Genomic DNA, 13,914 nt, shown 5'->3' with positions numbered 1-13,914 from the left:
TTTTTTAATCCTTACCATCCTTTATAGTTTCTTTTGTTAAGCTTCTTCCATAATGCTGATTTTGTGTCTCATAGCTATCGGAATGAACATGATAAACCTGTCAAAAAAAAATCAGTGAATATTAAAAAGCTAATACTCCTTGACCTTGTGGGGTTTATCCCAGCTACAAGGGTGGCAAAAGATGAAATCTACTCAGGTAATTCATTCTAATAGATTTGAGAAGAAAAAATAAAATCGCAGTCATATCAATGGATGCTGAAAAGGCACTTTACAAATTTAACATCCACTACTGATGAAAACTCTTTGTAATATAAGGATAGATGAATATTTCCAATATGATAAAACTATCTACCTCAACCTACCAGGAGTTAGTCTCAAGTTTAAAGGACAGAACTGAAAAAGTACTTCTTTTAAAATACAAGAAGCTTTCACAAAAATATTTTATCACGATGTCTTTTATATTATTATCATCTAATATTCTGGAGTTCCTAGTAAATGCAATTAGAGAGAAAGAAATTAGAGGTATAATAATTTGGAAAGGTGGAGATAAATACTCTGAAGATAATAGTTGTACACTGGAAATAAAATTAAAGACAAATTCAAATAATAAAATATATGACATGGCATTTGAATACAAATTAGTAAACAGAAAATAAGCTTTCTGAACACAAACAACTCATTAGAAAATGTAATGAAAGACAAGACCCCATTTATAAAATGTAACCCCCCCAAAACATGAAAATAACCTAGATAAGTAAAAGATGTATAAGAAGGTATCTTTAAAACATTCCTAAGACACACACCTATGTTCTCAAAAAAGATTCAACATAATAAACTATATCAACTTTCCTTAATCTACAGCTAAAGTGCGATTATAATAAAAATACCATCTCTTTTTTTGGGAGGTAGGGAGAGACAGAGTCTCTCTCTGTTGCCCAGGCTGGAGTGCAGTGGTGTGATCTCGGCTCACTGCAACCCCCGCCTCCAGGATTCAAGTGATTCTTGTGCCTCAGCCTCCAAGTACCTGGGATTACAGGTGCGTGACCACACGGCCAGCTAATTTTTGTATTTTTAGTAGAGGTGAGGTTTCACCATGTTGGCCAGGCTGGTCTCAAACTCCTGGCCTCAAGTGATCCACCCGCCTCAGCCTCCCAAAGTGCTGGGATTCCCAGAGTAAGCCACCATGCCTGGCCTCAAAAATTGTTTTTAACCATAAGCCAACTCTAAAGTTCACATATGTAAAAAAAAAAAAAAAAAAAAAAAGAAAGTTAAAATAAGATTAATAAGGTGGAACTAACCTTGCCATCCTATCAGATATTAAAACATATTTTAGAATGAAACATATGTGAGAACTTATTATATGATAATGGGATTTTAAATCAATGGGAAGGATTATTTATTAAATGGTGTTATTCTGATTAAACAGTGATCAGGAAAAAATAAGTTGTATTCATACCTGATATTGTATGTCAGGATAAATTCCAAATGTACCAAAGATTGAAATGATAAAAGGGTCCCCAAAAACATGTAGCAATCCTTGAGTAACTGATAATAACTAGGGACGGCATTTCCAACTAAAACTCAGAAATGTCACAGTTGTTTTTTTTTGGTAGATAATATTTGTACATACTTACGGGGTACATGTGATATTTTCTTACAGGCATAGAATGTGTAATGATCAAGTGAGAGTATTTAAGGTATTCACCACTACAAATATTTATCATTTCTATGTGTTCACAGTGTTTTTCCGACGCAGAAATCAAAAGAAAAAAAGATTAAAAAAATCATTTGAAATATATTTGATGAACAAAGGGCAGGTTTACACTTATGGGGGAAAAAACAAGAAACAGAAAGTGTTTAAGCTCGATTTTGTAATAAACATATATACAGTATTTGCATGTTTAAAATATCTCTGGAAGGACATATAGAGAAAAATAACTATAATATGATATCTTGTATGGAGGCAGACTATGCAACTGCACAGGTATACCTCATTTTATTGTGTTTCACTTCATTGTGCTTTACAAATATACCGCATTATTTACAAATTGAAGGTCTGTGGCAGCTTGAGCAAATCTATTGGCACCACTTCTCCAACAGCATGTGCTCACTTCATGTCTCTGTATTACAACTTGGTAATTTTTGAAATTTTTCAAACTTATTATATCTGTTATGGTGATCTGTGATTAGTGATCTTTGATGTTACCCCTGTGATTATTTTGGGATGTCATGAAGCATACCCACATAGGATGTCAAATTGGATAAATATGTGTGTCTTGACTGCTCCACTGACCAGCTGTTCCCCCATCTCTCTTCCTCTCCTCAGGCCTCCCTATCCCTGAGACACAATAATATTGAAATTAGGCCAATTAATAATTAACAACCCTCCAATGAACAATTAATAACCCTCCAACGGCCTCTAAATGTTCAATGAAAGGAAATGTCACGTGTCTCACTTTAAATCAAAAGCTAAAAAGTGATTAACTTAGTAAGGAAGGCATCTTGAAAGCAAAGACAGGCCTAAAACTAGGCCTCTTGTGCCAAACAGCCAAGCTATGAATGCAAAGAAAAAGCTCTTGAAGGAAATTCAGAGTGCTAACTACAGTAAACACACAAATGATAAGAAAGTGAAACAGCCTGACTGCTAATATGAAGAAAGTTTTAGTGGTCTGGATAGAAGACCAAATCAGCCACAACATTACCTCAGGCCAAAGCCTAATCCAGGATAAGACTCTTTTCAATTGTATTAAGGCTGAGAATCACCATGAGGAAGCTGCAGAAGAAAAATGCAAAGCTAGCAAAGGCTGGTTCATAGACCCTAACAGAAGTTTATGGAAAGATGTTGTTTTTAACCTAAAATGCAAGGTGAAGCAGAAAGTGCTGTTGTAGAAGCTACAGCAACTTATCCAGAAGATAACTGATGAAGGTATCTACCCCAAACAACAGATTCTCAATGTAGATGAAACAGCCCTCTATTGAAAAAAATGCTACCTAGGGTTTTCATAGCTAGAGATAAGAAGTCAGTATCTGGCTTCAAAGCTTCAAAGGACAGGCTAACTCTCTTGTTAGGGGCAAATGCAGTTGGTGACTTTAAGTTGAAGCCAATACTCACTCATTTGTCCTAGAGTCCTTAAGAATTACGCTGAATCTCCCAGCCCTTTCGGAGGCTGAGATGGGAGGATTGCTTGAGACCAGAGGACAACTTGCGGCAAGGAGCTCAAGAACAGCCTGAGCACCATAGTAAGACCCTGTCTCTACAAAAAATTTAAAAATTAGTTGGGTGTGGTGGAACATACCTGTAGTCCCAGCTACTCGAGAGGTTGAGGTGGGAGGATTGCTTGAGCCCAGGAGTTGGGGCCTGCAATGAGCTATGATTATGCCACTGGCCTCCAGCCCAGGCCAAGACCCTGTCTGAAAAAAAAAAAAAAAAAAAAAAAGTGCTGAATCTACTCTGCCTGGGCTCAAAGCCTGGATGACAGCACTTCTGTTTATAGCATGGTTTACTGAATATTTTCAGCCCACCATTGAGAAGTACTACTCAGAAAAAAAGATTCCTTCCAAAATATTACTGCTCACTGACAGTTCACCTGGTCACCTAACAAGAGCACTGATGATGTACAAGGAGATTAACGTTGTTTGCATGCCTGCTAACAACATTCCTTTTTGCAGTTCTATGGATCAAGGAGTAATTTCAACTTTTAAGTTGTATTATTTAAGAAATATATTTTGCAAGGCTACATACAGCTGCCATTGATAGTAATTCCTCTGATGGACTGGGGCAATGTAAATTGAAAAGCTTTTGGAAAGAATTCACCATTCTAGATAGCATAAAGAAAATTCGAGATTCCTGGGAGGAGGTCAAAATATCAACATTAACAGGAGTTTGGAAGAAGTTAATTCCAATGCTCATGGATGACTCTGAGGAGTTCAATTCAAGACTTCAGTGGAGGAGGTAACTGCAGATGTGGTGGAAAGAGCAAGTGAACTAGAATTAAGACTGAAGGCTGAAGAGGTGACTGAATTGCTGCAAACATAAACCTTGAATGGATGAACAGTAGCTTGCTTGCTTGTTTTACTGATTGGCTGACTGAGATAGGGTCTCGCTCTGTCACCCAGGCTGGAGGGCAGTGGCACAATCATGGCTCACTCTTGTACTCAAGCAATCCTTCCCACCTCAGCCTCCTGAGTATCTGGGACTACAGGTGTGCGCCACCAAGTCTGGCTAATTTTTGTATTCTTTTGTAGACGGGGTTTCGCCATGTTGCCCAGGCTGGTCTCAAACTCCTGAGCTCTAGTGATCCACCCACCCTGGCCTCCCAAAGTGTTGGGATTACTGGCAAAAGTCACTGCCCCTGGCCTCAGAGTGGCTTCTTATGGATGAGCAAAGAAAGTGGTTTCTTGAGATGGAATCTACCCCTAGTAAAGATGCTGTAAGCATTGTTGAAATGAGAATGAACGATTTAGAATATTACATAAACTTACTTGATAAAGCAGAGGCAGGATCTGAGAGGAGTGACTCCAATTTTGAAAGTTCTACTGTGGGTAAAATTCTATCAAAGAGCATCACATGCTCCAGAGAAACCTTTCATTTAAAAAAGAGTAAATTTATGTGGCAAACTTCATTGCTGTCTTATTTTAAGAAATTGCTGCAGGTACTCCAACCTTCAGCAGCCACTACCTTGATCGATCAGCAGCCACAGGCAAGAGCCTCTACTAGCAAAAGGAAACAACTCACTGAACGCTCAGATGATCATTAGTATTCTTTAGCAATAAGTATTTTTTAATTAAAGTATACATATTGTTTTTTAAAAAACACAATGCAGCCAGACACAGTGCCTCATGCCTTTAATAACAGTGCTCTGGGAGGCTGAGGCAGGAAGATTGCTTGAGCCTAGGAGTTTAAGATCAGCCTGGGCAATATGGCAAGACCCCATCTCTATAAGAAATAAAAAATAAGCCAGGTGTGGTAGCAAAGATATTTGTAATAAAAAGTTAACATTCTCAACCTAAAAACATGTAAATATGTAGCAAAACAGTATCCAATTTTTTTTTTAATGTAAAGAAAACTAAGAAACAGGTGTAGGAGGACAGAATGATAAGCAAAAGCAAGCTCCTGCTTTTACTGGATTGTACATCACCATATTAGTTGCTCATTTTGCGACTTCTTTGCAGAAACTGACAAGCTGATCTTAAAATTCACGTGGAAACGAAAGGGACCCAGAATAGCCAAAACAAATTTGAAAAAGAAGAACAAAGTTGAGGCCAGGTGCAATGGCTCACACCTGCAATCCCACCACTTTGGGAGGCCAAGGCAGGAGGATCACTTGAGCCCAGGAGTTCAAGACTAGCCTGGGCAACAAAGTGAGACACAGTCTCCACAAAATAACTTAAAAACTAGTTGAGTGTGAATGGTGTACACTTGTAGTCTCAGTTACTTGGGAGGCTTAAGTAGGAGGACTGCTTGAGCCCAGCAATTTGAGGCTGCAGTAAGACATGATCATGCTACTGCACTCTAGCCTGGATGACAGAGCAAAGACCTAGTCTCAAAATAAAATAAAATTTAAAAAAGAACAAAATTGGAGGACTCATAATTCAAAACTTACTCCAAAGCGACATTAATCAAAGCCGTGTAGTACTTGGCATAAGGATAGATAATATGAAACAATGGAAAACATTTATGGTCAATTTATTTTCAGCAAGGGTATCAAGATATTCACTGGGGGAATAACAGTCTTATCAGCAAATGGTGCTGGGACAACTGGATATCCATATGCAAAAGAGTGAAGTTTGACTCCTTCCTTAAAGCATACAAAAAATTTACTTAAAATGTATCATAAATCTCAATGCAAGAGATAAAATTACAACATTCTTATAAAAAAAGTAATATTTGTACTTTTTGTAAAATATTGATGTAAATATTGATGAGTTTGGGTTAGGCAATGGTTTACACCAAAAGCCTAGGTAACAACAACAACAACAACAACAAAGCAAATTGGACTTCAAAACTAAAAATTTGGAGGCTTCAACGAATACTATCACTTAAAGACAATCAGATTAGAAAAAATATTTGCAAATCAAAAGTTTGATGGATTTATATACAACTCAATAATTAAAAACAAAATGACCTAATAGACATTTTCCCAAAGAAGACATATGTAGTCAATAATATTGCACACGAAAAGATGCTCAACATCATTAATCATTAGACAAAGGCAAATCAAACCACAAGGAGATGCTACTTGACACCTACTAGGATGGCTTATAGCAGAAAAACAAAAAGGAACAAAGGTTTCAAGAATGTGGAGAAAATGGAACCATCATGAATTGCTGGTGGGAATGTAAAATGAATGGTGAAGACACCATATGTTCTTACTTACAAGTGGGAGCTAAGGTATGAGTAAACAAAGGCATACAGAGTAATATAATGGACTTTAGACACCCGGAAGGAGAAGAGTGGGAAGGGTGGCTAGGGATTAAAAAACCTACATATTAGGTACACTGTACGCTACTCAGGTGATGAATACACTAAAATCTTAGAATTTACCACTATATAATTCATCCATGTAACAATAACAACAAAAAAACTGTACCCCAAAACCTACTTAAATAATTTTTTGAAAAATTAAATAACTAAAGAAAATGGTGAAGTCACTTTGGAAAAACACTTTGGCAGTTTCTCAAAAAGTTAAACACAAACTTAACCCTAGGACCTACCAATTTCACACATAGGAATCTACCTGAGAGAAATAAAACATATACCTACACAGAAATGTGTATACAAATGTTCATAACAGTTATTAGTAGCCAAAAAGTAGAAACAACCCAAAGTCCATCAATGAATGAATGGATAAACAAAATGTGGTATATCCATATAATAGAATGTTATTTGGCAGTGGGATTGCTAGGTCGAATGGTAGTTTTACTTTTAGTTCTTTCTTTTTTTTTTTTTTTTGAGACGAAGTCTCGCTCTCGCCCAGGCCGGAGTGCAGTGGCACAATGTCAGCTCACTGCAAGCTCCGCCTCTTGGGTTCACGCCATTCTCCTGCCTCAGCCTCCTGAGTAGCTGGGACTACAGGCACCCGCCACCACGCCCGGCTAATTTTTTTTATTTTTAGTAGAGACGGGCTTTCACCGTGTTAGCCAGGACGATCTCGATCTCCTGACCTCATGATCCGCCTGCCCTGGCCTCCCAAGGTGCTGGGATTACAGGCGTGAGCCACCGCGGCCAGCCTACTTTTAGTTCTTTAAGGGATCTCCATACTGTTTTCCATAGTGGTTATATTAGTTTACATTCCCACCAGCAGTATAAAAGTGTTCCCTTTTCAACACATCCATGCCAACATCTGTTATTTTTTTATTTTTTAATTATTGCCATTCCTACAGGAGTAAGGTGGTATTCCCTTGCAGTTTTAATTTGCATTTCTCTATTAGTGATGTTGAGCATTTGTTCATATGTGTGCTGGCCATTTGTATATCTTCTTTTCAGAATTGTCTATTTATGTCCTTTGCTCACTTTTTGAAGGGATTATTTGCTTCTCGCTTGCAGATTTCTTTGAATTCCTTGTAGATTCCATATAGTAGTCCTTTGTCAGATGCATAGTTTGCAAACATTTTCTCCAACTCTGTGGGTTGTCTGTTTACTCTGCTGATTATTTCTTTTGCTGTGCAGAAGCTTTTAAGTTTAATTAGGTCCCATTTATTTATTTTTGTTATTGTTGCATTTGCTTTTGGATTCTTGGTCATAAATTCCTTGCCTAAGACAATTGTAGAAGAGTATTTCCAAAGTTATCTAGAATTTTTATAGTTTCAGGTATTAGATTTAAGTCTTTGATCCATCTTGAATAGATTTTTGTATAAAGTGAGATATGAGGATTCAGTTTCATTCTTCTACATGTGACTTGCCAATTATGCCAGAACCATTTGTCAGACACGGTGTCCTTTACCCAATTTATGTTTTTGCATGCTTTGTTGAAGATCAGTTGATTGCAAGTATTTGGCTTTATTTCTGGATTCTCTATTCTGTTCCATTGGTCTATGTGTCTATTTTTATACCAGTACCATGCTGTTTTGGTAATTATACCCTTGCAGTGTAGTTTGTAGTCGGGTAATGTGATGCCTAGAGATTTGTTCTTTTTGCTTAGTGTTTCTTTGGCTATATGGACTCTTTTTTGGTTCCATATAAATTTTAGCTTTTTTTTTTTTTTTTGTAGTTCTGAGAAGAATGATGATGGTATTTTGATGGGCACTGCATTGAATCTGTAGATTGCTTTTGGCAGTATGGTCGTTTTCACAATATTGACTCTACTCATTCATGAGCACGGGATGTGTTTCAATTTCTTTATGTTATCTATGTGTTATCTATGATTTCTTTTAGCAGTGTGTTGTAGTTTTCCTTGTAGAAATCTTTCACCTCCTTGGTTAAGTATATTCCTAAGTACTTTTATTTTTTATTTTGTGGCTGTTGCAAAAGAGATTTAGGTTCTTGATTTGTTTCTCAGCTTGGTAGTTGTTGGTGTATAGCAGTTTGTGTATACAGATTTTGTATCCTGAAACTTTACTGAATTCATTTCTCAGATCTAGGAACTTTCTGGATAAGTCTCTAGGATTTTCTAGGTATTCAATCATGTCACTGGTGAACAGTGACAGTTTGATTTCCTCTTTACTGATCTGGATGCCCTTTATTTCTTTCTCTTGTCTGACTGCTCTGGCAAGGACCTCCAGTACTATGCTGAATAGAAGTGGTGAAAGTGGGCATCCTTGTCTTGTTCCAGTACTCAGGGGAAATGCTTTCAACTTTTCCCTATTCAGTATGATGATGGCTGTGGGTTTGTCATAGTCAGCTTTTATTATTTTGAAGTACGTCCCTCCGATGCCAATTTTGCTCAGGGTTTTTACCATAAAGGCATGCAGGATTCTGTCAAATGATTTTCTGCATCTATTGAGATGATTATATGATTTTTATTTTTAATTCTGTTTATGTGATATATCACATTTATAGACTTGTGTATGTTAAACCATCCCTGCATCTCTGGTATGAAATCCACTTGATCATGGTGTATTATGTTTTTGCTATGCTGTTGGATTTGGTTAGCTAGTATTTTGTTGAGGATTTTTGCATCTATGTTCATCAGGGATATTGGTCCGTAGTTTTCCTTCTTTGTTATGTCCTTTCCTGGTTTTGGTATTAGGGAAATATTGGCTGCACAGAATGATTTAGTGAGGATTCCCTCTTTATCTTATGGAATTTCAGTAAGATTGGTACCAATTCTTCTTTGAATATCTGCTAGAACTCAGCTGTGAATCCATCAGGTCTTGGACTTTTTTTCTTGGTAATTTCTTTATTACTGTTTCAGTCTCGCTACTTGTTATTGGTCTGCTCAGAGTTTCTACTTTTTCCTGATTTAATCTAGGTGAGTTGTATATTTCCAGGAATTTATTCATCTCCTCTAGATTTTCTAGTTTGTGCACATGAAGGTGTTCATAGTAGCCTTGAATGATCTCTTGTATTTCTGTGGTATCAGTTGTAATGTCACCAGTTTTGCTTCTAATTCAGCTTATTTGGATCTTCTCTCTTCCTGGTTAATCTAGCTAATGGTCTATTGATTTTGTTGATCTTTTCAAAGAACCAGCTTTTTGTTTCATTTATATTTTGCATTATTTTTTGTTGTTTCAATTTCATTTAGTTCTGCTCTGATCTTTGTTGTTTCTTTTATTCTGCTGGGTTTGGCTTTGGTTTGTTCTTGTTTCCCTAGTTCCTTGAGATGTGACATCACATTGTCTATTTGTGCTCTTTCAGACTTTTTGATGTAGGCATTTAATGCTATGAACTTTACTCCTGGCACTGCTTTTGCTGTATCCCAGAGGTTTTGATAAGTTGTGTCACTATTACCGTTCAGATTAAAGAATTTTTACATTTCCATCTTGATTTCATTGTTTACACAAAAATCATTCACAAAAAGAATTCAAGGGCAGATTATTTAATTTCCATGTATTTGTATGGCTTTGAGGTTTCTTTTGGAGTTAATTTCCAGTTTTATCCCACTGTGGTCTCAGAAGATACTTGTTATGATTTTGATTTTCTTAAATTTATTGAGACTTGTTTTGTGGCCTATCATATGGTCTATCTTGGAGGATGTTTTGAATGTTTATTCTGCAGTTGTTGGGTAGAATGTTCTGTAAATATCTGTTAAAGTCCATTTGTTCTAGGGTATACTTTAAGTCCATTGTTTCTTCGTTGACTTTCTGTCTTGATAACCTGTCGAGTGCTGTCAGTGGAGTACTGAAGTGCCCCATTATTACTGTGTGTTATATCATTTCTTAGGTCTAGCAGTAATTACTTTATGAATTTAGGAGCTCCAGTGTTAGATGCATATATATTTAGGATTGTGATGATCTTTTTGCAATGAATTTCCTAGGACTTCTTTGAGCTTCCTGTAATTGATGTCTAGATCTCTAGCAAGGCCAGAGAAGTTTTCCTCAATTATTCTCTCAGATAAGTTTTCCAAACTTTTAGATTTCTCTTCTTTAGGAAGACCAATTATTCTTAGGTTTGGCCATTTAACATAAACCCAAATTTCTTGGAGGTTTTGTTCTTTTTTTTTTTTTTTTTTTTTTGAGATGGAGTTTTGCTTTGTCAGCCAGGCTGGAGTGCAGTGGCGCGATCTTGGCTCACTGCAAGCTCCGCCTCCTGGGTTCATGCCATTCTCCTGCCTCAGCCTCCCACGTAGCTGGAACTACAGGCGCCCGCCACCACATGCGGCTAATTTTTTGTATTTTTAGTAGAGATGGGGTTTCATCGTGTTAGCCAGGATGGTCTTGATCTCCTGACCTCGTGATCCACCCACCTTACCCTCCCAAAGTGCTGGGATTACAGGCATGAGCCACCACACCTGGCTCTGTTTTTTAAATTTAAGTTGCTTTTCACCTTTCTCTGGTATCTCCTTGAGTAGCTTAATAATCAGCCTTCAGAATTATTTATATGGCAATTCAGAGATTTCTTCTAGGTTTGGAACCATTGCTAGGGAGCTACTGTGATCTTTGGGGGTGTTATAGAGCCCTGTTTTCGTCATATTACCAGAATTACTTTTCTAATTCCTTCTCGTTTGGGTAGACTGCTTCTTCAAATTGTTCTTGAATACATTTTTGATTGGACTTTAAAAAATTTATTTACTTTTTTTCTCTCTCTAAGGATTAGGCTTTAATTTTTATTTTAGTCTAAACTGATTCTTGGTACTTGTAGGGGTAAAGACTCTGTATGATTTCCTTAGTTATAGAGAGTCTTTGTGTGCTGGCTTTCCCCAATGCTGGCTATAGTAGTTATATTATTGGTGGGTGGGTGAGTTCACTGTCTCCTATAGAGTTGGAATGGCAGGGATCTCCTGAAGCTTATCTTGTTCTCTCATGGTGCATGCTTCATTTATTTAATTTTTTCCTGGTGTTTTATTTCTTAAGTTGATGATTCCAGTTTCAGGCCTACAGAGGAGGTATCCCTGGGTAGGCACCAGGTGTGGCTAAGGTAGGTGAGTAGATGTAATACCCAATGGTGGGCCAAGGTCCCAGCCTTGATGAGGGTAGCTGGGGCGGCTCTCAATTAGATGTGCTGAGGACTTATCAGAGTGAAGAGTGGAAACTACCACAGCTCCCCTGCTAAGTCAGCAGGAAAATTATTTACCACGCAGCCTCATTCCTATACTAGTGTTTCAGCTATTCAGATCAGACAGGCACCTCTTTTCATCTATAGGAATGTTGGTATTCCAAACAGGGAATGATTGTGACTGTGCCTCTCGCGCAGGCCTGAATCTGGGGGATGCTCCTCCTGTCAGGCTGCACTCACCCTGGATTATTCCAGGAGGGCTGTCTGTAGGTGCCTCCATGCTGCATTGCTGTGGGGGATGCCCCAGCTATATCTACAGTGGAGTGCCGGGGAGAACAAGGACCTTTACTCCAAGGTCCTTCATGATCACAGTGGCTGCCTGCCTGTTGCAGACTTTCCCAGCTATGCCTAGCACTGCAGTTGTATCTCCGCTGTGAGAAACTACCCACCAGTGAAAAGATGTGGAACTCAAGGCCTGCTGTTCAGATTCTTTTGTCCCACAGGGTGATTCTTTGACGTGGTGCTCTCCCCATTCCCCTGGTGATGGGGCTTCCTGAGAGCCAGACAGTAGTGATTGTTATTGTTCTTCCGGGTCTAGCCACTCAGCAGGGCTACCAGGCTCCGGTTTGTGCTGGGGAATGTCTGCCTGTGATGCGATCAGTCTTCAGGTCTCCCAGTCACGGATAACAGCACCTGCTCTTGTGGAGGTGGGAAGGGAGTGATGTCGACTCTGTGAGACTCCTTCAGTGTAGGTAGGTTTAGTGTGCTGGCTTTCTTGAATGCTGGTTATGCTAGCAGCGAAGTTGTCACATGGACAGACTGAGGACCACTGGTTAGCCAGGGTGTTGGAGGCAGTAGCTTTGGTGGTTCTTTTCTCCCTCCTGGGAGCAGAGTTATTCCATCATGAGTTGCTGTAATGGCCTGAGTTGGTCGGCCTCCAGCCAGGAGGTAGCACTTTCAAGAGAGTATTGCAATACTTGCAGTATTGGCAGTAGGATTTGAGCTTGCTCTAAGTCGGCAAGCGGGAAGTATTCTGGTTTCTCACATGATGGGCATTGCCATAAAGCTCCCAAGAGTTTATGTCTTATCACAGCAGGTAGAGAAAAACCATCAGGTGGGGGCAGGGTTAGGCAGATCTGAGCTCAGACTCTCCTCGGGTAGGGCTTGCTGGAGCCACTGTCGGGGATGGGGGGGTGGTTCTCTCAGGCCAATGGGGTTATATTCCAGAGGGACGTATTGCTGTCTCTGCTGTGCTATACAGTTTGCCAGAGAAGTGGGGAATAGCCAGTAGCAAAAAGCCTCACCCAGCTTCCATGCAGTTGGCGAGGCCGGTGTTGCTCCAGCAGTGCATGTTAACAGCTCCAAGTTTAGATCACATGCAGCCTGCATGTGAAATGTAGACCTGCCCTGGGCCATAAGCTTCCTCACTGAGAAAACAAGCATAGCTTTCAGGCCACATCCCTCCTTGTCTACCAACAATGGTGGTGGCTCCTGTGCTCCTATCTGCAGCATTCCCATTTGCCCCTGGATTCTGCTCAAGGAAGTTCGTGCCTACTTGAAACTGCCAAAAAATTCAGCTGCAAGCTTCTTTCACCCTATGACTACTCCCTAATTCTGCTGGCTACCTTCCCTGAGATCTCATATGAGATATAGTCAGGGATGACTTCCCTGGGCTTGCGCTGGACACTGGGAGTACCTACAAGGTTATTCCTGCTGTTGCTTATACTTTTACATTTTACGTGGCTCCCTAAATCCATTCCACCTCTAGGTAAGGTTAAATCCTTCTACTGTGATCTGGATTCTCAGATTCACCCAGGGGGTATGTGTTCAGAGGCAGGTTTTCCCCCCTCACACTTTGGGAACTCACAGTTTTTCACCTGACTCACAGAGTTTGCAGGGATCCTTTCAAAAGATCTGTGAATTCGTATGGTTTTCCTGGTACTTTCCTGTGGTGGTTTTCAGAATGATAGCTCACTTTGTGAATCTCCACACACTGTTCTGTCTGTCCACATGGAAGATGCACATTAGCCCTGCCTGCCATCCACTATCTTCCTCCCATCTGACAGAAGAGTTTTTGAATAGGGAATATCATGATTAGATATACATTCTACAATGTTTAGAGAAAAGATTATAAAATAACAAAACTGAACTCGAGAGACTAGAGTCTGGAGAGGGATAACAGTGATAATGGAACTTGAGAAGTTTAGGAATCAAGATCAGTAGGATTGATGGATGGCTGACAGGTAACAGTGATTACCCCGTTTCCTTCTTTCTTTCTTTTTTTTTTTTTTGAGACGGAGTCTCGCTCTGTCGCCCAGGCT

The 13,914-nt window shown here is 39.1% G+C and overlaps 1 protein-coding gene across 1 annotated transcript in view; it reads right to left on the bottom strand.

Moving 5' to 3' along the window:
* IPMK (inositol polyphosphate multikinase) overlaps positions 1 to 13,914 on the bottom strand; it is a 74,141-nt gene that overhangs the window by 4,891 nt on the left and 55,336 nt on the right. Inside the window, exon 5 of the mRNA XM_011953461.1 lies at positions 16 to 97. Coding sequence (XP_011808851.1) covers positions 16 to 97 — 82 coding nt within the window. The remainder of the gene's footprint in view (positions 1 to 15; positions 98 to 13,914) is intronic.

This window comes from Colobus angolensis, unplaced genomic scaffold (assembly GCF_000951035.1).
Source record: "Colobus angolensis palliatus isolate OR3802 unplaced genomic scaffold, Cang.pa_1.0 Scaffold361, whole genome shotgun sequence".
NCBI lineage: Eukaryota > Metazoa > Chordata > Mammalia > Primates > Cercopithecidae > Colobus > Colobus angolensis.
The sequence above is the reverse complement of the archived record's forward strand: the minus strand, read 5'-3'. Positions and strand labels throughout refer to the sequence as shown.